The 25901-nt window shown below is 42.6% G+C and overlaps 1 protein-coding gene across 1 annotated transcript; it reads left to right on the plus strand.

Moving 5' to 3' along the window:
- The first annotated feature begins 5231 nt into the window (after window positions 1–5231).
- On the plus strand, window positions 5232–25214 carry LOC112267360 (hepatitis A virus cellular receptor 1-like). Its single transcript, XM_042296652.1, has 5 exons — window positions 5232–5263; window positions 6983–7053; window positions 10359–10872; window positions 22035–22249; window positions 25180–25214. The coding sequence occupies exons 1-5, from the start codon at window positions 5232–5234 to the stop codon at window positions 25212–25214; spliced, it is 867 nt and encodes a 288-aa protein (XP_042152586.1).
- Window positions 25215–25901: the final 687 nt, after the last annotated feature.

A 25901-nucleotide genomic window follows, 5' to 3' on the forward strand; every position in this document is an offset into this window, starting at 1 on the left:
CCGGGGAAGCTCCCAGGCGTGAAACAGCCAGTGACTAAGATAACCAAGCTAATTTTGATTGCTCAGGTTAATATCGAGAGATGGGGGGTGGAGGGTGTTTGGGTGATTATGATTATAGTTGGAGTCTAAGCTAATCAGAGTTACGTTAGAGGTTTGATAATAACATCTCTCTCATTTCCCTGGCCAGTGGTTACAGCTCTCCAGTTCCCCTAGCTAACCCTCATCAACCCCCAGGGGGGCTATTCACACCATGCATGGGATTGTGGCAACCATGAGATTAGAGGTTCTTCCTCTCTAATTTCCAAATTTAGTCCAATGTCAGTCACATGTCACATCAAAGGGGAACTGGGATGTCTCTAAGGCTTATACTTAGGTTTGGCTCTTAGGTTTTTTAAAGCTGCAAAAACTTGATAACCATAGTGTGCCAGGCTGAGGCCCTCCCTATCTACACTGAGTGTACAAAACATTAGGAACACCTTCCTAATATTGACACCCTTTTTGCCCTCAGAACAGTCTCAATTTTTGGGGCGTGCACTACAAGGTGTCAAAAGCGTTCCACAGGGATGCTGGCCCATGTTGACTCCAATGCTTCCCACAGTTGTGTCAAGTTGGCTGGATGTCCTTTGGGTGTTCGACCATTCTTAGTACACATGGGAAGCTGTTGAGCTTGAAAAACCCAGCAGCGTTGCAGTTCTTGACACTCTGAAACCAGTGCGCCTGGCACCTACTACCATACCCCGTTCAATGGCACTTAAATATTTTGTCTTGCACGTTCAACCTCTGAATGACACACACACAATCCATGTCTCAATTGTCTCAAGGCTTAAAAATCCATCTTTAACATTCATCTACACTGATTGAAGTGGATTTAACATGTAACATCAATAAGGGATCGTAGTTGTCACCTGGATTCACCTGGTCAGTCTGTCATGGAAAGAGTTCCTGATGTCTTGTACACTCAGTGTATTTGGACACACTTAGTGTCTAAGCATCTGAACAAGTCCTAGAGGGAAACTATGAGAGGCCATGTGATTGTGGGCTGGGTTGAGACGGTATCTACCCACTCCCCAACACAGATTTTCACATGCTGTTTTTGTTTCATGAGTATTTATCTTATATTAAATTGTCTCCCTGCAATATGTATTTATAATTTCTCTGAAGCCTAGGCATTCAACAGCCTAGTTTCACATTAACGGAAAAATCCACTCAAAAAGTCTTGATATTTTTATTTAATTAGGCAACTGTTGATACAGTCACAAAATGTTTTGCATGTCAGAAGTCAAGTCTTCAAGATATAGGATTTTCAAGAAGCAAAGTGTCACTTGCCACATCATCATCACGATAGTGATACAGTTTGCGTTATATGATATATTTTGCTTCATTGTGCAAAATGCAATATATCGACTCTGCCAAAAACATACAATAGGCTAAAACAATTACAGTATTTCAGATTACTGTCTCACTTGTCACTACTGGTGAAACAGCTTCTTTATCAAGCATGAACAATTAGAAAGAATACAATCAGAAACTTGTCCTTTGCCTCAATTAGTTTGTTTATCTAAACCATTGCTGCCATCTAGTGGCTTTTTGAATATCCTTCACCTCCTCACATTTTCAAATTGTTCTCCTATTTCAAATTCCTTAGCACCAAATCAATGGTGTATATGCTACAGCTTCAGAGTTTTGATTACATTTTGGTTATAGCCTGTCTGTCTCAGTCTGAGCAAAACGTGAACTGTTATAATTATGAACTTTCATTGTTTACCTAAAAACAACATTTGGTCTGAAAAAAAAAAAAAAATCCTTATCTTCTCATTAACACTTCCTTTTCCAGTCCTTATTTCTTTCAGGTAACAGAGCCAGTGACATATGCAGTACTGCCTATAGCCCTCCCCAGCTGCACAGGTGTTGAGTCCAGGAGGGACATGGAGGCAACCTTGGAATCATTGGGACAATGCTCCACCTTTTGGTGGTGGTGTTTGTGTATGTTTCCACTCCCGTGTACCAAGCATCATGGCAGGAAGAACTGCTGCACTTAATTGCATAGATTGGTTACTTATCCACACGCAAAGTACACGCACAAGTAGCGGATAGCTCGCTTCAATGGCTTATCACCGACACGTATCACCCCATATATTAAGCAGGGGTTAAGCAATATAATATTTGTGATCACTGCAGGGCATGATAGCATACGTGTCGCAAATCATAAAGGTCCACTGAGAAAGAAAACATATGATGGGGTGGCAGGTAGCATAGGGGTTAAGAGCATTGGGTCAGAAACCAAATGGTTGCAGGTTTGAATCCCTTACCTGACTAGGTGAAAAATCTGTTGATGTGCCCTTGAGCAAAGCACTTAATGACTACTTACTGTTTTACCCACTTTACATGCATATACTGTATTCTAGTCAAGGCTCATCCTATGCATGCCTAACTACTGATGTACACACATTTTCTATTAATATACTGTCCATAATGTCTATACACGCCATCATATACATATTTATTTATATTCCTGGACTCTGACATTGCTTGTCCTGATATTTTTTAATTCCTTTCTTTCATTTTTTTGGGGGGGGGGGATTTGTGTGTATTGTTAGGTATTGCTGCACTTGGAGGTAGAAACACGAGCATTTCGCTGCACCTGCGATAACATTTGCAAAATATGTGTATGTGACCAATTACATTTTATTTAATTTAATCGTAATTGCTCCTGTAAATCGCTCTGGGTAAGAGAGTCTGCTAAATGACTAAAATGAATAAATCAATTGCTTATTGAATCTTATCGGAATTATCGGAGTGTGCTGAGTGTGCTGTTGCAAATTGTATTATTGTCAAACGTCCTGCCTCGAGGATGCTGGTAGCCTAGATACAGGCAGACTCTTCTGTAGGCTAAAGTGGTCACCCCTCTATTTCCATTTCTATGCACGGGTCCGACACATATCTGATTGGCTGTGCTGTTCTTATATCTTAGAACTCCTATCCAATTGGCTCAAAGTTTTTAAACCGAACTTTAAACCAGTTTATTTTCTATTTGAGAAGGAGAGCATCTAGCCTATTAATTGCATTTGCAAAAACAGGCACAGTTAAGACATATGTGCTCTAATTTTATATGATTTTGTTTTGGCTCACTCATTGCATGAAGTGTGTTAGATTCTTTAGTATCAACATTTTATTTATGTTTTAAAAATTTCCTGGAAATTTCGTTGCTCTTGGATTTTATTATAGGGTCGATGTGTTACGCAGAAGAGACCTCTAAAGATGTCAAGCAGGAGATATGCTAACTTATTCGTTCTTGGGGTGGCATTTATTTTATTTCTTACATTTTCGAAATTATATGGGACACTAGTGAGGCGTTCAACCCATAAAAGATTGCACGAGACGCAGCGGAAAACTGCGAGCAGGTACCACCATACGACCGTTAATTATCAAGTTTATCACACTCAGCGGAGGATGCCAACGACTTCAAAACCCACATTAAAACAGAAACAGTTCCATTTTAATGGAAAGAAACACTGGAAATACACAACTAATGTGACACTACAGTTAAACGGGTGAGTAGCCTTGTGATAAATGTGTGATTTAAAAATGTTAATACAGCCTTCAACTCCGGACATAATGTAGCCTATAGTATACATAATCAGTCCATGTTTCCGTGTCCTTTGTCATTTGATAGCTTCATGAACATTTTGATTAAGACAGTAAACATTTGGGGGTTTATTATATTGTCTAATAGCTTGTCAATTATTGTCCTATGGAAAATCATACTACAGAACAGAATGCGTTGAAGTACATTTTTTTTCTTCCAGATCGGTAGCCTATTTAAAGCTATCTGTTTAAATGATCCATCAAAGTGGTAGACCACAATCCAATGTGAATGTTGTTACATCCCAAAAATGTACACAGGCGTGTATGCTTGCATAGTCCCTCTTGGAATGTGTGAAATTCTTCTATTTGATGCAAGAGTTATCAATGTATACGGTGACCTAACTGCACATTTGTTTCAAGTGCATGACAACAAGTGATAAATGGACCCAAAGTCAAATCACACCGGGCTGGGAAATGGCACTTCATGCACAACAAACATTTCATGGAGTTTGCCACTTTCTGAACTTTGGCCAGATTAGAGACTCAACACATTTATCATCCGGTTTAGTATTCTCCTGACCTGCAGAGGAAATGTTGATCATTAAAGCTAGGGGAGGAATTTTGATTATCCCATTGCATTGGCACATTACAGTACCTCTGGTCATGAGCGTAGAACCGTGTACAAGCTCTCTAAGCAATGAATAGGATGAATCATTACTTCCCTTTTTCCAGACCGCCTAATTTGGATGATTTGAATGCCTCAACTCATGTTTTCATGTAGTGAAAAAACATTTCACTAATTGAGGTAAATGAGTTGTGTGTACTAGTATCACCAACAGGCCATTTCTCTTTGTGGGCCACGACAGTCCCACTCTGCTCTATTTAGCCCCAATGCACAGAAGGAGCCTGAATGAATGTCCAAAATAAACACTGTCGTTGTTCCGCTCTGGGGTGAGGGTGCAGGCTGGGCCCGATTGGGTAAAAGGGAGAACTTTCACAGTCACTGGAGGGTGGACGAGGGGAGTTTGCGTTCAGGTTAGTCACGCTAGCCAGCCACAGAGTGGCGGTTCAGCAGTTCAACCCAGGCTTAGGGGATTGAACAGAGCGACAGACCCTCCCCAGAAACTGGCATCACTTCAAAGCCTCTTTGATGAGGATCTTTAGCAGCCCACGTCATTTAAAAGAGGGTCACATATATTATTGATCTGCTCTAAGGGGGTGAAGTGGAGGGATGTGGGAAGAAATTCCTGAACTCTGCTAGAACAAGAGCATGGATTGACTTGGCGGAGCTGCAGTGAGGCCATAGTGTGTGACTGTAACTAAGGCTCTCTTTGTGTGAGTCTTTTTTATTCACAGCCACAGAGCTCCTCTGAAACATTGCAGTGTTATGAGGTGCTCGTACTGTACGGCAGGCTATAGGCCCTAACGCAACACATGCCGCAATACAGAAGCTCTCGGACTCTCTCGTGTTCGACAACATTAGTCCCACTCCAGAGCAGAGAGACACTAGAACTAAGGAGTCATCATTCAGTCTGAGCCTTTTAGAATAACTCCTCGAAGATGAGAGGATAGAAAGCCCAAGTCTAAGAGTCAGGCACTTCAGAATCAGTGCTCAGTCACCAGACGAAAACGGTCAAGATCGAAAGATGGATGGCCTGTGGCAGTGGATGGGAGGAGTGTGAGTATGCAGGCTCTTAATGGGGGTGGCTCCTCCACCCAGACGACAGGTCCCACTTAGTTCTGTAAGCACAGGGCCTGGGGATTCTTCTACTTTATTAGAGCAGTGTCAGCACTGCATTAAGACCCGACAAGAGACAAAACAGGCAGTCACCACCGCTGACAACTCCCTATTTGGAATGAAAGCACCTCCCCCCCCTCCCCCCTCGTCTCAGTGGTTTCTGACTAACACCCGTCTTCATAGTTGGAAGAACCCGGGTGGTGTTCAGTTCAACACCTGCACTGAAGGGTACTGTCAGTCAGAGATGCTATGCCTACCACAGTCCTGTTTAGGTGTTTGGGTTTGGTTAGGAAGTTTGCAAATATTTTGTTGAGATCGGATGTTGCTGATCAATTAAAAAATCCTTCATGATGTCCAAACTGAAAGATCAGCAATTTAGCGGTGATGTTTGAGTAATTCCGGCGCAACAATGGTGTGGTAAAGTCTGTTTTGGCAGTGACATCTGCTGAATTAGCCTCCAACTTGGCCTGGGGTTAAAGGTTATTCCCAGTCTCCCAGACAGGCTCACCTTCCTCTGGGTCAGTTCACTGCTGGGTTTGAATAGGGGCCCTACCTCTGCTCCTTTGCAGACCCCCAGTCAGTCCCTGTTGGAAGAGGCTCCTGGCCCACTATTTGCAAACACACAATAAAGCCAGGAAACTGTAACTAATTAGCAAATCCCACAAAGGCGGTATAAGGGGAGCTCGGTGGCGTGGGTCGCGCTGAGCTGTCACTTTGAAGTGGGAGTCGTCACCCTTGCTTGTGTTGGCGTGCTAATTGCCTCTTCTCCCAGAAGCCCCCTGGATAAACAGGCGGGTGCCCCAGAAACGCTGTGAGACGCTGTGGAGGACCCTTAATCCCGTTTTGTTTACCCAATCTGTGAAAGAGAGTGGCCAAGCGGCTGGTCCAGAGACAGACATATGGCCAGACCAGTGTGGGAACACAATATCTGTCATCCATTGTGCACGGGACGGACAGATACCCTTCTCACCCAGGGCAACCACACCATGGCCCCTCATTCATATTCATAGCTCCTGTTTTAAACACCCTGAATCTATTACGTCCAAAGGCAAGTGTAAAGACAAGGAGGTATTCATTGTTTCACACTGAAGCAATAGTACATTTCTGGGGGCCCAGGTAGTTTTTTATGAATATCCAGGGAGTTGTGAAAATAGGACTGTGTTTAGATCCTTTTGTGATCAAATTAAGTGATTTATTTTGTATTCATGACCTTGAACTGTTATAAAGCAGTACTGTCTGTGATTTTTGAGTATGTGGGGTTCCTGTCTTTAAGCATAATCTTAATTTATGACAGCCTAAACTATGTACTGTGATAACTTTTGCCAAGGGCGGACTAGCCATTGGCATTTCGGCAAATGCCAGATGGGCTGGTCCATTTTTAGCCTAGTAGGCCTGTCTAACTTGGATTTTCTGTGCAAAACTATTGTTATCTGGCTAATAATGGTAGCCTCAAGGAACAACATGGGCTGTTGTAGTGCCCTTGAAGGGAAAAAAGAGCCTGTGTGGGGGCCTCAAGGGAAAAATGGTCCAGTGTTAGAAATGCCAGAGGCAATTTTTGGTCCCAGTCCACCCCTGACTGCTGCAATGATCTCATCCTGCTCAGATTCCTGTAGACTCAGCTATCTTTAACATGCTGTCTGTCTCCCATGCTCTCTGCAGGCCTAATGTATGTGGAAACAGGTGCTGCCACGGATGGACCGTTTCACCCAAGACTCAGAAATGCACCAAACGTAAGTTTTTCATCTTTACTGACCTTTCTCCATAGCAGGACAGTCAGCCCTTCCATTTATGTAATGTTGTTCCACATTGTTGTGAAAATATGATATAAAGATCTTGTCACACCATATCATGGAATATCATGAATAGCCAAGTCTGTTTTATTTTGTATTTTTTTTAACTTTAGTTTATTTAGTAAATATTTTCTAAACTCTATTCCTTCAACTGCATTGTTGGTTAAAGGCTTCTAAGTAAGCATTTCACAGTAAGGTCTGCGCCTGGTGTATTCGGCGCATGTGACAAATAACATTTGCCGCGTGATTCAGATTTTTTTCTTGCAAGAAGCTATATACTATACTTATACTATAGGGATGGCTGTCCTTATACCACCATGACAGCCAGAGGTGTCGTGCCCATAGGGGGCACGGGGGCATGTGTCCCTGTATAATACTACTAGCCATCTAGCAAGTTTATGAAGTTGGCTTTAGCTAGCCAAGATTTGGAGCATATCTCCCAACCTCATAACTAGCTACCAAGCTGTCAATCAGGCAGCTGTGTACCAGGCTGTCAATCAAGTTCGAGTAGCTAGCTTGTCTATCACCATCTTAGCTTGCATGCTTGCTGGCAAGGTTGGTAGACTTTAGAAACGCAAGCAATAACTAAATATACTGACTACCATTCATTATTTTATCCAGATTTTATCAGAGATGAAGAGAAGCATATTTTTGGGATTCTTTAAAAAAAAGAAAAAGACATTTCAGGCCTAGCCCCCCTCCATACCACCCCCCAGCCACCCTCATTTACTTTGTGCCCCCTCAGATATTTGGGCTTTATGGCGCCCATGATGACAGTCCCTATCATGGTACTTGTGAATGGTCTATTCCCAGTACTGTATATAGACGGCAAGCTGTTAATAGTTGGTTTAATAAGGAGCGAGAGACCATCCATCAGGCTCTATAGGACAATGGAATGTTCTCTCCACCCAGCTGGAAGTTGTAATGTCACATCCAACATCAGCAGTACCCAGTCCAATCTGTGTTTTCTCCCATTTCTCTCAGTCTGAAATCATACACGCTCCAGATGTCTTTGTATCATCATTTTCTGATTATGGTGGAGGTGTGGATGGCAAATATGAATGCCGGTCAAGACCTACACAGTTTACAGATATAATATCTTACATTTGACCTTTTTAAACCTCAAATACACTACAATTTAAATTTCCCACTGGAAAATTCTCTGCAACAACAGATTGATGAAATGTAAAATAGGACACCTGTAGGCTTACAGGGTGTAGCAAAAAGTGTCCGGTATCGATGTGTTTCGATAGGTTATAAAAGTGAATATGTCATGTGTGTTGAGCACCTCTGGTCTTAGAGAGCCTGTCTTAGGCTGCATCGAAACAGGCAGACCAATTCTGATATTTCTTTTCACTAATTTTCTTTTGACCAATCACATCAGCTCTGAAAAAGATGTGATTGGTCAAAAGACCAATTAGTGGGAGAAAAACAAACAGAATTGGGCTGCCTGTGTAAACACAGCCATAGTGGTCTGTGATGGTGGCCAAACCTGGATTTGACCCTGGACCAGCAAGCCTTTAGCTAAACCCCTGACAGGCCTGGTGCAATATTCTTAAAGTGTCTCAGAGTAAGAGTGCTGATCTATGATGTAGATACCCCCCTGTCCATATAATCAGGATCTAAAAGGCAGAACTGATTCTAGATCAGCAATGTAACTCTGAGACGGTTTATGAATACAGGCCCTGCTTTGTCTACACACCATGCTGTACACTGAGAAGAGGTCAGGACCTTTGAAGAAAGGAAGAGCTCCTATTCATGTCCGTCTCCAACATCTCTGTGGTGTTATCATTATAATTTACACCTCCATAAGCCTTGTTTACAGGGATTTGAACACCTTTACTTGATCCAACCACTTGACCCAGAGGATTTAAAGGGCCAGTGTCATGTCAAAACAACCTGGCTCAGCATTTCTGCAAAGCACAGCTCTGCACTCTGTCAGGAAGCCCAGACTCACTGTGGATCTCACACAGTCACACACGTTCATTCATGCACGCACACACACAGGCGCAAGCACACACAAAAATAAACACCCATACTTCCTTTCCTCCTCTGAGGTTTAGTGATGCAAGATAATAGCCACACTGAGAAGGAAACTCTGAATCTAGGCCTAAATCTGCTTCCACTTCAATCAGATCAAGCGTTCACCGGCGATAGCCGACACCCACATAGCTGATGTTTTGTCACTGTCGGAGGTGGAACTGCGTTGGAGCTGTCAAATCGGTGAGCAGCTGCTCTTCTGATCATTGTTCTGAAACAACACCTGTCTCACTAGCATTACAAGTTCAGAACGAGAAAGTGTAGGCCTAGTCTATATAGAAATATGAGTCTCAAATTGAAAATCATGAAACTAAATAATTAGGGTTTCTATCATCCTAATGGAGGTGTAGATACATCTCACATTCCAGTGTTCCATCTTGTAAACAAGACTTCATGGGATTTCTTTTAATGCGACTCAGTGCAGCCAATAGCAATGTCGACATTAGGTATAACACCAGCAGCCGCTTGTGCATTTGACAGCCCTTACGCAGTTCCACCGTCAAAACCACCGCTATGCGGATGTCGGCTAAAGCCGGTCTGATTTGAATAGAGCCCTTCATTAGATTCAGTCCACTGTGCACTTTGAGTCTCACTTCTGTTTGAGCACATTGTGCTCGCCTTCATGTGAAAAAATCCATGGAGAAAAAGTGTTTCCGTGCACAACTCCCGAAACAATGTCAGTAAGCGGTGCCCATCGCTATTCATGGAGGCGGCCAGGAGATTTGTGGTAAGCTGCTGGGTTTGGGATACGCTGTTGTTGTCTGTGGCCAATGGGCCATTACTGGAGCCCTCCAGGGGGTTCAGCCCTGGCACAATGACGCCCAGCCAGGGATGATGGGAGAAATCAAGAACTAGGGGCCAGGGTTGGGGGCCTGGAGGAGCACAGAGCCCATAAACGTTGCATCGTGTATGCATGAATGCCCCCTCCCTGTTTCCAGGACCATGGCTCTCTCCCTCCTCTCCCCTTTTCATTTCTTAGTTTATTTCAGGGGAGTGAAATCTTGACATTCACCATTGGCTGTTTTCCTTGTTAAGTTACAATGCACATTAAGCTGTTGGTCCTACTGAGTTTTTTATTGAGATTGTGCTGAGGTTGTGCTGGTCAAACCAGTTATCCTCTTACGCTTGAGTTTCTGCTATCTCAATCACAGTCCACTATTCTGGTTTAATGAACATTCTCCTCCTCTCTCTCCCCTCACTTGAAGCAAGGTGCCTTCCACGCTGCCACAACGGAGCCGTGTGCAGGCAGCCCAACATCTGTGAATGCAGAACGGGCTTCTACGGGGCCCGCTGTGAGTTTGCAAGCGTGACCTATGGCCTCGTAGGCCTTCCCTGGGCCTTACTGCGCCCCACCAGCCCCATGGTCAGCACCACCACCTCAGGACCAACCATCACCCTCCCACCTACCACTAGCCTCTCACCAACCATCACCCTCCCACCTACCACGAGCCTCTCACCAACCATCACCCTCCCACCTACCACTAGCCTCTCACCAACCATCACCCTCCCACCTACCACTAGCCTCTCACCAACCATCACCCTCCCACCTACCACTAGCCTCTCACCAACCATCACCCTCCCACCAACCACCGTCATCCCCACCACCACCACCCCAGTTTCCGCAGAGACCACAGCTGCATGGAGGACAGCGGGGACACCAGCCAGCACCACCAACCCAGAGACCAAGAAATATTACGCTGTGCGCTGGCAACCTCTTACGTGAGTTTCTGACTTCTCTTTACTGTGCACTACCTTGATTTACTGCATCACCAGCTTGTGCCATTTAGTCCCTTCTCTACTCCTCCATTTCCTCCTCCTCTCAGATTGCTGGCTTTGAAGTGCCAGTCTCCAGTCAAAGGCCTGGGTTAAGCATGTGGGCCACAGGTGCAGTGTGTCTGTGGCGCTTAGTGTGGTCCACCTGATGCAGCGCAGGTGTTAGAATCAGGGCACCTTTCCAATTTAAAAAAAACTAATTTTTAAAACTTTATTTAACCAGGTAGGCAAGTTGAGAACATGTTCTCATTTACAATTGTGACCTGGCCAAGATAAAGCAAAGCAGTTCGACAGATACAACGACACAGAGTTACACTCGGAGTAAAACAAACATACAGTCAATAATACAGTAGAAAAATAAGTCTATATACAATGTGAGCAAATGAGGTGAGATAAAGGAGGTAAAGGCAAAAAAAAGGCCAAGGTGGCGAAGTAAATACAATATAGCAAGTAAACACTGGAATGGTAGATTTGCAGTGGAAGAATGTGCAAGGTAGAGATAGAAATAATGGGGTGCAAAGGAGCAAAATAAATACAGTAGGGGGAGAGGTAGTTGTTTGGGCAGAATTATAGATGGGCTATGTCCAGGTGCAGTAATCCGTAAGCTGCTCTGACAGCTGGTGCTTAAAGCTAGTGAGGGAGATAAGTGTTTCCAGTTTCAGAGATTTTTGTAGTTCGTTCCAGTCATTGGCAGCAGAGAACTGGAAGGAGAGGCGGCCAAAGGAAGAATTGGTTTTGGGGGTGACCAGAGAGATATTGTATACCTGCTGTGGCGCATGCTACAGGTGGGTGCTGCTATGGTGACCAGCGAGCTGAGATAAGGGGGGACTTTACCTAGCAGGGTCTTGTAGATGACATGGAGCCAGTGGGTTTGGCGACGAGTATGAAGCGAGGGCCAGCCAACGAGAGCGTACAGGTCGCAGTGGTGGGTAGTATATGGGGCTTTGGTGACAAAACGGATGGCACTGTGATAGACTGCATCCAATTTATTGAGTAGGGTATTTTGGAGGCTATTTTGTAAATGACATCGCCGAAGTCGAGGATCGGTAGGATGGTCAGTTTTACGAGGGTATGTTTGGCAGCATGAGTGAAGGATGCTTTGTTGCGAAATAGAAAGCCAATTCTAGATTTAACTTTGGATTGGAGATGTTTGATGTGAGTCTGGAAGGAGAGTTTACAGTCTAACCAGACACCTATGTATTTGTAGTTGTCCACGTATTCACAGAACCGTCCAGAGTAGTGACGCTGGACGGGTGGGCAGGTGCACGCAGCGATCGGTTGAAGAGTGGCACCTTTCCAAATGATTGAGAGGGTTGGCTCAGTGCCAGCCCAGGAGTTTATATACAGTACAGTTAAGCAATAAGGCACGAGGGGGTGTGGTATATGGCCAATATACCACGGATAAGGGCTGTTCTTACTCTCGACACATCAGAGTGCCCGGATACAGCCTAAGCTGTGGTATATTGGCCATATACCACAAACCCCTGAGGTGCCTTATTGCTATTATAAACTGGTTACTAAAGTAATTAGAGCAGTAAAAATAAATGTCATAGCCATTGTATACGGTCTCATATACCACGGCTGTCTGCCAATCAGCATTCAGGGCTGGAACCACCCAGTTTATAATATGAAATATAAGTTGAGAAAAATATGAAGACTTATCGTTTTGTGCTGTCGACCAGATCACATTTTATTCATCATAAATATTTATTTTGGCAGCAAATTGAAACTTTAGTTAACAAATAAAAAGCCCACACTTAATCCAGTGGTGACAATATTTTGTAGCCTCAACTGATAGAAAGGTAACCCTTAAGTTTGCGGAATGGGAAAGCAGCCTTCCATTACAATTAACAGGTGTAGTTACCCATGATAGTCAGCAGGTGGAACTGTTCTCCAAATAAAATTTACTGTAAATCATAGTGGAACTAAAACTGTACTGCAAATGGAGCAGCTGTGTGTGTGTGTGTGTGTGTGTGTGTGTGTGTGTGTGTGTGTGTGTGTGTGTGTGTGTGTGTGTGTGTGTGTGTGTGTGTGTGTGTGTGTGTGTGTGTGTGTGTGTGCGTGTGCGTGTGTTGTGTGCGTGTGTGTGTTCTTGTTCATAGTAAAGAGATTTGGTTTCTACAACTGGTCCTAGTATTTTATTTTCAAAACCGTTAATTATGCAGACAAAGTTCAAAACGAGTGATGGAAAGACACCAAACAGCCCTTGAAGGCATGCAGTAGGATTGCCTGTGAAAGAAATACATCTTTATGCTCTGAAATGAAAAATTAAGCTTTTAGTCTCCATAAGTCTTTTGCCAAAATTAGAAAGTCATTGGTGGATGACTGCTGTTGGAAACTTTAATGTTCGTCATTCATATAATAGTTCAGGGGTTCTTCAACTTTTTCAGCCTGGGACCCAAATGAAAAAAATCTGTGTTTTCCTGGGACCCATGCTCATGAAAACATGCCACCTTTTTTTTTGTGGCCCCTCTTGCCAGCATTTTGCGATGGGAAGTAGAGACAATATTGCAGTTTTAAAGCAAGTTCCATGAAATTCTACAGATTTTTCCATGGGGCAGAAAGAAATCTTTGCATATTTAATGCTAATTTCCTGCAATTCAAATTGTACACATTTATGCCATGTTAATATGATATGAGTGAAAGTGACTAACAAAATCTATGGCTAGACTAACTTAACATTCTAAATAAACATTGTTAGCTTACAACGCTAATTGGAGTGACTGTCTGTGACTGGCACAACCAAATGTCCGAAATTACACCTTGTGTATTCTAATATTCTAACTCTCAAAAGTAATTTACACTGATGTGTCACGACCCACTTTGGGTTTATGTGCCTCGTCAGAGTCCTCTTGTAGCATTGTTGAAGTTGGTTAAAAAGACATCAATTCCCATGTTATTTAATGTATACAATACTGCAATTTTAGATATTTCACGTGTACACGATATTGCCTTGTGTAGTGATTCAATTACTGCCCTGAGGCCAGTCACTTGAAGTCAGGTTTTTATATATTTGAGGAGCATTGTCTAGCTGTGTACAGGCTCCAGTACCAGTCAAACGTTTGGACACACCTACTCATTCCAGGGTTTTTTCTTTATTTTTACTATTTTCTACATTGTAGAATAATAGTGAAGACATCAAAACTATAAAATAACACTTTGCACACGCTTGGCATTCTCTCAACCAGCTGTTTTCCAACAGTCTTGAAGGAGTTCCCACAAATGCAGAGCATTTGTTGGCTGCTTTTCCTTCACTCTGCGGTCCAACTCATCCCAAACCATCTCAATTTGGTTGAGGTCAGGGAATTGTGGAGGCCAGGTCATCTGATGCAGCACTCCATCACTCTCCTTGGTCAAATAGCCATAACACAACCTGGAGGTGTGTTTTGGGTCATTGTCCTGTTGAAAATAATTGATTGTCCCACTAAGCGCAAACCAGATCGCTTCTGTCTGTGTGGCGTATCGCTGCAGAATTCTGTGGTAGCCATGCTGGTTTAGTGTGCCTTGAATTCTAAATAAATCACTGACAGTGTCACCAGAAAAGCACCATCATACCACCTCCTCCATGCTTCACGTTGGGAACCACACATGCGGAGATCATCCGTTCACCTACTCTGCATCTCACAAAGACACTGCGATTGGAACCAAAAATCTCAAATTTGGACACAGATTTCCACCAGTCTAATGTCCATTGATCGTGTGTCTTGGCCCAAGCAAGTCTTCTCTTATTATTAGTGTCATTTACTAATGGTTTCTTTGCAGAAATTCAACCATGAAGGCCTGATTCACACAACCTCCTCTGAACAGTTGATGTTGAGATGTGTCTGTTACTTGAACTCTGAAGCATTTATTTGGGCTGCGGTCTGAGGTGCAGTTAACTCTAATTGAACTTATCCTCTGCAGCAGAGGTAACTCTGGGTCTTCCTTTCCTGTGGTGGCCCTCATGAAAGCCAGTTTCATCATAGCGCTTGAAGGCTTTTGCGACTGCACTTGAAGAAACTTTCAAAGTTCTTGAAATGTTCCCGCATTGACCGACCTTCATGTCTTAAAGCAATGATGGACTGTCGTTTCTCTTTGCTTATTTGAGTTGTTCTTGCCCTAATATGGACTTGATCTTTTACCACCCCTACCTTATCACAACACAACACTGATTGCCTCAAATGCATTAAGAAGGAAAGAAATTCCACAAATTAACTTTTAACAAGGCACACCTGTTAATTGAAATGCATTCCAGGTGACTACCTCATGAAGCTGGTTGAGAGAATGCCAAGAGCGTGCGAAAGTTGGCATCAAGTCAAAGGGTGGCTACTTTGAAGAATCTCAAATATAAAAAACATTTTGATTTGTTTCACACTTTTTTGCTTACTAAATGTTTCCATATGTTATTTCATAGTTTTAATGTATTCCCTATCATTATACAATGTAGAAAATAGTAAAAATAAACTAAATCACCTGAATGAGTAGGTGTGTCCAAACTTTTGACTGGTACTGTATGTCTCCAATTAGGACTAATGAGGAAAACAGAGTTTCCCTTTAACAACCCCCAGCATCCACTGCTACTCATTCACAAAAGCAGCAAAAACACTGTCTGCAAAATAGATATCCACTGGCCTGAGGCCTCCAACTATGTGGAAATTTGGACCGAATTACCATAATCGTTTCTGATGATGTGTGTAGTGAAATTGTATTGTTTCAGTGGCGACCTCAACATTGTTTTTTTTATACCAAGGCTATTGACATTTACAACATAACAAATGTCTTCTTGATTACTACTTGATTTCGTGTCTTGTATTGTCGTGGCAAACCAACTTTCTGTTGCAGCCAAAGGTAGAGCATCACCACCCTATGTCACATGCATCACTACAAACAAAGCAATCTTTCAAAGGATTTAAGGGAGCTTTCTTTGATTTGAGCCTTGTGTTTGTGTCTGTGTACAATGAAATCATGTCTTCTTCAGATTAAAAAACACACCGTAGAGAAGTTAAACCCAGGAGTGATTTAACATCTTGGAAAGGATGGAGCGTCTTCTCTCGTCTTTGGCTCTGCTTCTCGTCTCATTCCTGAGTTCACATTTCACTAACCCAGCTTCCTCATCCATGTAAACAGTTTAATCTCTGCAGGCCTCGACACCACAGTATGTTGGATTTAAACTAATCACACCTCTATGGTTGTGTCCCAAATGGCCCCATATTCCACATGTAGTGCACTACTTTTGACGCCCCCTGGTAAACAGTAGTGCACTACATAGGGTATAGGGTGACGTTTGGGGCACGACCTATGTGGGGCATTAATCCACTGCTTTGAGTCAAACCATGGAATGGGAGCATGTTTGTGTTTACTGTAAACCAAAGCCAAAGCTGTCTGATGTACAGTATGTACATGGGCGGCAGGGTAGACTAGTGGTTAGAGCGTTGGACTAGTAACCGAAATGGTTGCAAGTTCAAATCCCCGAGCTGACAAGGAACAGGCAGTTAACCCACTGTTCCTAGGCCGTCATTGAAAATAAAAATTTGTTCTTAACTGACTTGCCTAGTAAAATAAATAAATAGAGGTCGACCGATTATGATTTTTCAACGACGATAAAAATTTGTTCTTAACTGACTTGCCTAGTAAAATAAAGGTAAAATAAATAAATAGAGGTCGACCGATTATGATTTTTCAACGACGATACCGATTATTGGAGGACCCAAAAAAACCCTCATACCGATTAATCGGCCGTTTTATTTATTTATTTATTTGTTATAATGACAATTACAACAATACTGAATGAACACTTATTTTAACTTAATATAATACATCAATAAAATCAATTTAGCCTCAAATAAATAATGAAACATGTTCAATTTGGTTTAAATAATGCAAAAACAAAGTGTTGGAGAAGAAAGTAAAAGTGCAATATGTGCCATGTAAAAAAGCTAACGTTTGAGTTCCTTGCTCAGAACATGAGAACATATGAAAGTTGGTGGTTCCTTTTAACATGAGACTTCAAATTTCCAAGGTAAGAGGTTTTTAGGTTGTAGTTAATATAGTATTTATAGGACTATTTCTCTCTATACCATTTGTATTTCATATACCTTTGACTATTGGATGTTCTTATAGGCACTATAGTATTGCCAGTGTAACAGTATAGCTTCCGTCCCTCTCCTCGCTCCTACCTGGGCTCGAACCAGGAACAACAGCCACACTCGAAGCAGCGTTACCCAATGCTCCTAAAAAGCCGCGACCCTTGCACAGCAAGGGGAATAACTACTCCAAGTCTCAGAGCGAGTGACGTTTGAAACGCTATTAGCGCACACCCAGCTAACTAGCTAGCCATTTCACATCGGTTACACCAGCCATTAGGCTGATAGGCTTGAAGTCATAAACAGCACTGTGCTTGCGAAGAGCTGCTGGCAAAACGCACGAAAGTGCTGTTTGAATGAATGCTTACAAGCCTGCTGCTGCCTACCACCGCTCAGTCAGACTGGTCTATCAAATCATAGACTTAATTATAACATAATAACACACAGAAATATGAGCCTTTGGTCATTAATATGGTCGAATCCGGAAACTATAATTTCGAAAACAAAACGTTTATTATTTCAGTGAAATACGTAACCGTTCAGTATTTTATCTAACGGGTGGCATCCCTAAGTCTAAATATTCTTGTTACATTGCACAACCTTATGTCATAATTACGTAAAATTCTGGCAAATTAGTTCGCAATTAACCAGGCTGCCCAAACTGTTGCATATACCCTGACTCTGCGTGCAATGAACGCAAGAGAAATGACACAATTTCACCTGGTTAATATTGCCTGCTAACCTGGATTTCTTTTAGCTAAATATGCAGGTTTAAAAATATATACTTCTGTGTATTGATTTTAAGATATTATTGGCATTGGTGTTTATGGTTAGGTACAGTCGTCCAACGATTGTGCTTTTTTTCGCAAATGCGCTTTTGTTAAATCATCCCCCAGCATTGCATCGATTATATGCAACGCTAGATAAACTAGTAATATCATCAACCATGTGTAGTTATAACTAGTGATTATGATTGATTGATTGTTTTTTATATGATAAGTTTATTGCTAGCTAACAACTTACCTTGGCTTACTGCATTCGCGTAACAGGCAGGCTCCTTGTGGAGTGCAATGAGACTAGTTAACTGTAAGGTTGCAAGATTGGATCCCCCGAGCCGACAAGGTGAAAATCTGTCGTCCTGCTCCTGAACAAGGCAGTTAACCCACCGTTCCTAGGCCGTCATTGAAAATAAGAATGTGTTCTTAACTGACTTGCCTAGTAAAATAAAGGTATAAAAAATCAAATCGACAAATTTGGCTCCCAAAAATACAGATTTCCGATTGTTATGAAAACATGAAATCGGCCCTAATTAATCAGTCATTCCGATTAATCGGTCGACCTCTAGTATGTATGCATTACTATGGCCATTCTATAGGATTACAGGCAATCTGCTAGACTGTGGTGCTGTAGGTCAGATTGATGGAATAGGTTCAACCACTGACCATCCATCTCTGCTGTTTTCTGTCCAGTCTAAGTGAAATGCCTCAGACCACCAGGCCGGCTCCCTGTCATCACACACACACACACACACACACACACACACACACACACACACACACACACACACGTCTGGGTTTAGTCTGGTTCTGAGACAGTTAGACATAAGCTCTATTTGTTCTTAGTGTATGACCCCAGTGCCTCTTCATAGTTTGACTTTTCCTTATCTCTATTCTCTTGGCTTTTAATCATTCTGCCCAGCAACAACACCCAGGGATCAGGATATTAGATAGAATTTTAGCGACGTGTCCAAATAGTTTCATAATGTTTTTAGGTAAAACTAATTCCCTGTCCAAAGCTTTTAAACCTCTTTTGGTAGCAAGTTGCTCTTGCTTGGTTTCAAGTTACTCGGAGTTGATTTAGGCAACCTTTTTGGAACACGCTAAAAGGGGTCCTATTCCAACTATTCTCATTGTTTTGCGTTCAACGATGCTAATGCTAAACTGTAACTAAGTAAATATCTTGGGTTACGGATTCACTAGATCCATGGTACTCAACAGGTATCCATAAGAAAGTAAATGTAGTATGTAATGTAGGTAAATACTCCTAACACACCCATGCAGTTCTGTACTAGTGGCTCGGCCACAGGTAGACTCTGTAAGATCACTCTGTCTGCAGGCACAGTGCACTCAGAATTCCACAGAATGACATAGGCATCTGAAACGAGGCAGAACCGCTGTCTGTCTGAAAAAAACTGTGCTGTAATCTGGGAACGGCATCGCACGGACTGAAGTCTGCCTACACAGAGTGGGCTATGACACATCGGAGCGTTTTCAACTAGGCAGAACGGAGCTGTATGGGTGAAAGCAGTGCGGTAATCTAGGAGTGCCATCTTGCAGTGTTGACCTGGTTGCAGTGCACTGACTTCAGCCGGGGTAGGAAGAGGGTCGATCCTAGATAAACAGCATAGATAAACAGCATACACACAATAGACTATTGAAATGCCAGGACATTGCAGCCGGCACAGTAGGCTGACTTCCACCTCATGGATTAGTGACACACTAAATGTCAACATGCTTTCCACCCCATTGTTGATCTATGTGTTGAGAGATTAGACTTTACAAAAAAATCGTTCAACATAATTGAACCACATCCTATCTAGATGTAAAGCTCATTCCTAGAGGTTTTCCACAGTGGTGACACGCAGTTTTAAATACCAAAACCAACTCTGAACCAACTATATTAATTTGAGCACAGGTCAAAACACACATGAAACATTCATGGACATTTAGCTAGCTTGCTGTTGCTAGCTAATTTGTCCTGGGAGATTAACATTGGGTTGTTATTTTACCTGAAATGCATATGGTCCTTTGTAGAATTCGAACCCATTTTTAGTCACACAAAATCATGTGTCCTCAACTCCGACAACTAATCTACAGATAAAAGGGGAAACATGGTTCGTTTTTAGGTCGTTTTCTTTGATTCATCTTTCCTCATTTATTCTTCTTGTGTGAATTTGATATGGTGTTTGGTAACCAACTTTAAGGTGCATTACCGCCACCCTGGAGTGTGGACCTCGTTCATCTTACAATCACCCACGTGCAGTTTGGATGACATGGTTGAATAACATGTATGTGTAAACTATTCCTTAGATGTTTTTCAATACATTTTAATATTTGTAGCTACTTTTTTAAGTAAATGCCTGCAGTCAACTTGTGCAATATGTTAGGAGATGAAGCAGATCGCATTCTTCATTTCACCTGTCACATTATTTTACAATTGAGGCTTAGTGAAGTTCCCCAGATCAGTTGAGATAGCTGTGTATTTGGTTTAACTTGCTAGTTAGCTAAGTAAGTGGCTAAATTAGTATGGAGACAGGGGATGAAATAGTGTTAGCTTTCTGCCGTGTTTGAGAAGTCAAAGCTCTTTGTCGGAGTTATCGGTATAACTGCCACTGCTATATTGATTTCCTTGAGGGTTTTTTCTCTCGTTCTTGGCCCCTCAGTCTGCTCCTCCCCCTATTCTCTGAGCAGAGCAGGCCGGTAGATCATTGCCCTAGCGACTCCAGACTCCACACAGACACAGCTTGTACACATGCTGCTCCAGAGCAAGTGTTGTTCCTTCAAACAAGCATGCGTCAAAACTTTGTTCATTTGCACAATGTCTCTCTTTCACATTTGCTTCAAAATGTCCAAACTCAACAAAACATGACATTTGGTAGCTACTACCTATGTATGTATAACTTTATGAGCTGGAATTCCTGTCTTTGCAATTCGTTTATTTTCGTATGCGCTCGTTAGCATATTTAGCTAGCAGCCTCTATGGAAATTCGCTATTACTTGTGCTAATTTTGTTAGCATTCTGGTAAAGACACATTTTGTGCTTTTAGTGCCCCCTTGTGTACTAAACCGCAAATACCGTAAATCCCGGGATGTGAGAAGGACGGTATGACGATGTAAACATCTAGATACAGCCCAACACTAGTAGAGAGTGAGCCAAATATATCATTTTTAATAATGACTAATTTGATATAGTGCCTCTCTCAAATAACAACCGCCCATGATTGCTCTTCTTTTACACAGGCTTTCCATTACGTAAAACTATCTTTCAAACATCCATCTCCTGCTTTAGTGCAGTAAAACACTATTTAAGGTGAATGTTTAAGGTGAATGTTTTTATGTTTGTGTTATAGTCTACAGTACGTCAGACACATTGCTCTCATGGCTCACTTGAGGCCCACTCATCCAGTGTGAAAAATATGAAGTCTGAGCAGACTTTTGGGGTGTGTTAGAAAAACAACTGCAGAGAAATACAAATAAAAACATCTAGGTTGCTGGCTTACAAGGCGTACTAAAATGGTATTACTGTATGATTGAGTGGAAATAAGGTGGGTGTGTGTACTCTATTGAGAGTGCCGCAGGTACACTCGAATGCACTGTAAATACATGCAAGAAGGTTTACTTGGGCAATATCAAACAAGTAATCCAGACCCTGCTTACAACATTGGCTAAGCTCCTGCCCCTTTTTTTACATGTTTTATCCATTTGCCATGGAAACCGTGAATTGCCAAACAACCCTGGGCCAAGAAGACCTTAGGGCTTGAGAAAGACATGGAGTCTGGCCGATAAGTCCCCGGCCTAGTCAGTGTGTCTGCCCCAACAAGCTGATAAACTGATAACTGTGTATAAAAAAAACATGGATGAACATGTCATGGGTTTTCTTTCATTTCTTGGCAGATGCTGTAGGAGAGTTGGTGCTGATCAAATACGTCTCTAATTGAATTAACTAGCTGTAGTTGCTTGCATAATACACTACAATAGTGTATATGTACCCCCATGTAAACAATACAGTGAGTAAATCTTTAGGCCAGGGAGTTTATCTAGCTGCCAATCTAGTGTTCTAAATTGCTGTCAGTAGTAACAGACGCACGGCAATGAGTTATACTATACACACTCTTAGTTACCGTACTTGTTGACATGCTGTCTGTTGTCTCTCCTGCCCAGTCTGAAGGAGGCCCAGTCTGTTGACTGTCTGTAGTCGCCCCTGTCCAAACTGAAGGAGGCCCGGTCTGTTGAGTGTCTGTTGACTGTGTGTTGTGTCTCCGTTCAGTCTGCAGGAGGCCCAGTTACTGCTACTAAAGAAGGCATTGGCCCGTGGCGGTCGAGGCGACAAGATGACCACCATCCTGATGAAACACATCGAGACAGAGAGGAAGAAGCTCCAATCAGCCTCACAGTCAGACCTACAGGACACCCAGACCACAAGTGTCAAGAGCTTCCACACCCAGAAGGGCCAGTACACTGTCCACGCAAGCCCACCTGCAGGTGAGTACAGACAGGCCCTTCACTTAGACACCCAGCCTCTCTTACTTTGACTACACTATGTGCTGAAAGCATAGGTTGTTGTGATGAGTAATATTATACTTACTTATTATACTATCATATTGTGTTAGGTTCTTGCTTGTTGTGATTAACAGGGTGTTGATGTTGAATGCCTTGCTCCCAATGGACTGGTGGTGACAAAGTATTGTGTTTAGAATGGATATCGTGTGGGTACATCCATGAACATAGCATGGAATTTGCCACGAAAACTTTCCACATCAAAAATAAAACACCCTGACTTTATTTGAATGATTTAACCCATGTTTACACTTTAGGAATAAGATAAGGTTATCGGTCAGACCGGTACGTACCCTCAAAACCCATTGTGACCAATTCCTGACATTGTTTTTCTTGGCCAACTGGCATAGGTACAGTAATGGCCCAGATGATGGACAATGTTTAACTAATGGGAACCCCCAAATCTCCTGCCAAAATGACCTCATGGCATGTGGAAACCAATCTAATCGAAAGGGTTAAACTGGCATATTTTTTACGAGGGTGGACATAATCTCCCACAATGAGATTCCAGTCCCTTTAGCTCAGATTTTAACTCCATAGTAGCAGAATCTAATAGGAGTAAATGACCTGTTTGCAACTGGCATTAGTTGGCCTGCCATAATATGGCAAACCATATTTTAGTTTATGTACTGTATGTATTGCAAGTTCTCTGGTGTGGTATTCATTTTTAGCTGCGACACATAGCTCTGACAACTTTACACTACTGACCCTGTAGGGTAGTGTAATGGTTAGGCCTATCACTCAGCGCTATTCAAGACATGATCTCATAGCAAAATAGCACATTAGTTGCACTTACCCAACACCACAAGCAAGAGCACTATATTTCTCTCAGCAACCTGGTTTGGCCATTCTAAGTATTGTACAGCTGTATCTACATACCACTGCTGTGCTCTACTCTCTTTTAAATCCAAATGGTGAAAGTCACTCGAACAGAGCATGTTGTCTCGCATGGAGAGAGAGTATGACTCTATAATGCTTGATTTTCCCCTCAAAACCCAATTTAAATATCTGCTATAAAGCTTTAATCCAAGTTTCCAAATCAGAGAGGTAAGGGTCAGGTTTTTTATTTTTTCAGATTTTTTTCCTAGAAGTGAGAAAGTGCTCAACATTTTCAAGGCAATCTGTCAACATTCCACAAGGGCTGATGGTCCTAGTTTTTTGTGTCCCCTGGCCTCTTTAAGTGTCCCCTGGCCTACGCAAGTGCTTGGATGTTTTTTTCTTCCTGCAAATGTTTGTGTAAGAGGTCCTTCTCTAAATTCCTCCATCGGTTTAATCGTCCCGGGAGTCAGAGAGGGCTTCTCCTCTTTTGAGTGGCAAGCAGGAGCATTGTAGATGAACAGTTGCTGTGTATGAATAAAGTCTTTGTTAACACAAGATAAATACTTCATTTTCCCTCCCTTTGCAATCCCCTATGGGCTAAGATTTGACAGGGCCATTGACCACTGAAGTGATCATTATACTGTCATTTCCGTTTTCACACCTGTCAATCACACTTGGTAACCTCACTCAAGAAATGTAATTTTAAAACCAACAAAGAGTTAGCACACCCCGTTTAAGGGTCATAAACCAAAGTCTGCTATGTAATGCGGGGAGTTATTTCCAATCGTTCAATCTCTTCATAATGTTGATCTGCTGATTTGCCTTGGACAAGGCTGGAGAAAACCCCTGTGAACATAAAGGCCATCATGCAGACATATACACACTCATCCTCCATGAAGATAAACAACACACACACACAGTTCCATTCTTGGTCCTTTACAGAGCCACTAGACTGATTGATAGTATTTTGGTAGCTGTTGCTTCCATGTGTGAAGGGGCAATCTGTTGTACATGGAGCAGAGCTTCCTGTTTGTAATTGGAATAATACTCCTATCTGGGGAACATGTGGTTGTGTGTGTGAGGAGGACTGGTCTGGACAACTGGCAGAGGGATTGAGTGCACTGAGACAGAGACCCAGGCTGTACTAAATGTCCTGCACCTGCAGGACCTAAACATAAAGGACTTGCTTCCTCCAAGGTGAAACTTCACGTTCGGATTCATATGATTTACTGGCTAACTAACAGCAATTTACCATAGCTAATAATTCCCAACCTTTGAGCATTTTTATGGCAGTATTTGAAAGGTTATAAGTGAATGCTAATTGGACTACAGTTTTTACATTGACTAATATCCCTCATAAAACACTTAAAAAGGAGACAAAATAACCTGAACTGTGACCTCTTTGACCCATACAAGAAAACATTGTGAACAACACCTGTCCTGAGCAGACACAAATACCTCCTCCTCCCCCAGCAAGACAGGAACCCACAGTCCAGACCCAGACAGCTCGTCCCAGCGGTAGCATGGTCATTTACTGTGTGTCCTAGCCTACGCCAAGGCCCTCCCCTCTCTCTCTCTTTCTGGCAGTGTATCCCAACTCCCAGCCTCCCAGTCCTGGCCCATAATGACTCACTTCTCTGGGCCAGGCCAGGTTGAGCTACAGGTGCGGGTCAGACGAGCGGTGCAGTGCCAAAGGGCTGTTACACAAACAGAGGGGGCAGTGAGACTGCCTCCTCAGGTGGTTCAGACACTCCATATAAGGGATGACCACTGAGCAAAGTACCAGTGTACCTGTAGTTCCTTTCAGAACCCAGGAGGAGCTGTTACAGAACCTAGCTCTCTCTAAGTCCTAGCTTGGTCCGTTCCCATGACCTGTATTAGGTCATTCTCCCTAATTTGTTGATGACCCATAAGCTTCAAGTAAAACATCATTCTCTCAGCACTTAACCTCACCTAGCCTTTGATGTGGTCTAGGGCCTTGGAGAAGTTGTCTAGCGTGTGCCTCGCTTCGCTGTCCTCCCATTCCTGTCTTCCAGGTTTTATACTGGTGAAACTGGAGATGTCGCTGTAATGGGGCACCTGTGTTTGAGCCCAGTCCAACGCAGCTGTTTGTCTTCCAAACTGGACAAGGCATTTCTGCTCAGCTTTGCTTAGGGATTCATGATTAGTGAATATAAAGAACAAGTCATGTTTGTAAAGCTAACGACCATACAGTTTTAGCTCATAACTTTAGCATTACAATAAATCTCTTTGTAAATTGTTTTTCTATATTTTCCATTCCTTTCCGAGCAAAATAATTGAGGTGTTTCCATCAACCTCCTTTTTTCCGAACCGGGTTGGGATGTTTCTGGGGGTTTATATCCATGAATGACCATAAAAGGATTTTTTTTAAAGATTTGACTCCTATAGTTTTCTCATGTGATGTTTCAGTTTAGTGAAAGTGATGTGATTTCACCCTAGTGGGCCTACAGGTCCAAGTAAGACTGATGTGAGCCAGTGCAACGTGGATGCAGCTCGTTTCTTTCCCCTGTTGCTCAGGAATGAGCTGGCTCGGTAAGGCAACAGGTTTAATGCACATTGTGTATGTCACGGAAGAGCCTGTGGGGCTTGTGAAATGACATCTCTAAAAATGCGTAGTGAAAGGAAAATAACCCACCCCTTTCCCGCTCCCTTATGAGCAGAACGAGAGAGAGAAAGATGACTTCACCACCACAGTTTACAACGCCAGCGAGGACCTGAAACTCAAACCTTGCATCAC

The sequence above is a fragment of the Oncorhynchus tshawytscha genome, linkage group LG14 (genome assembly GCF_018296145.1).
Source record: "Oncorhynchus tshawytscha isolate Ot180627B linkage group LG14, Otsh_v2.0, whole genome shotgun sequence".
Classification (NCBI taxonomy): Eukaryota; Metazoa; Chordata; class Actinopteri; order Salmoniformes; family Salmonidae; genus Oncorhynchus; species Oncorhynchus tshawytscha.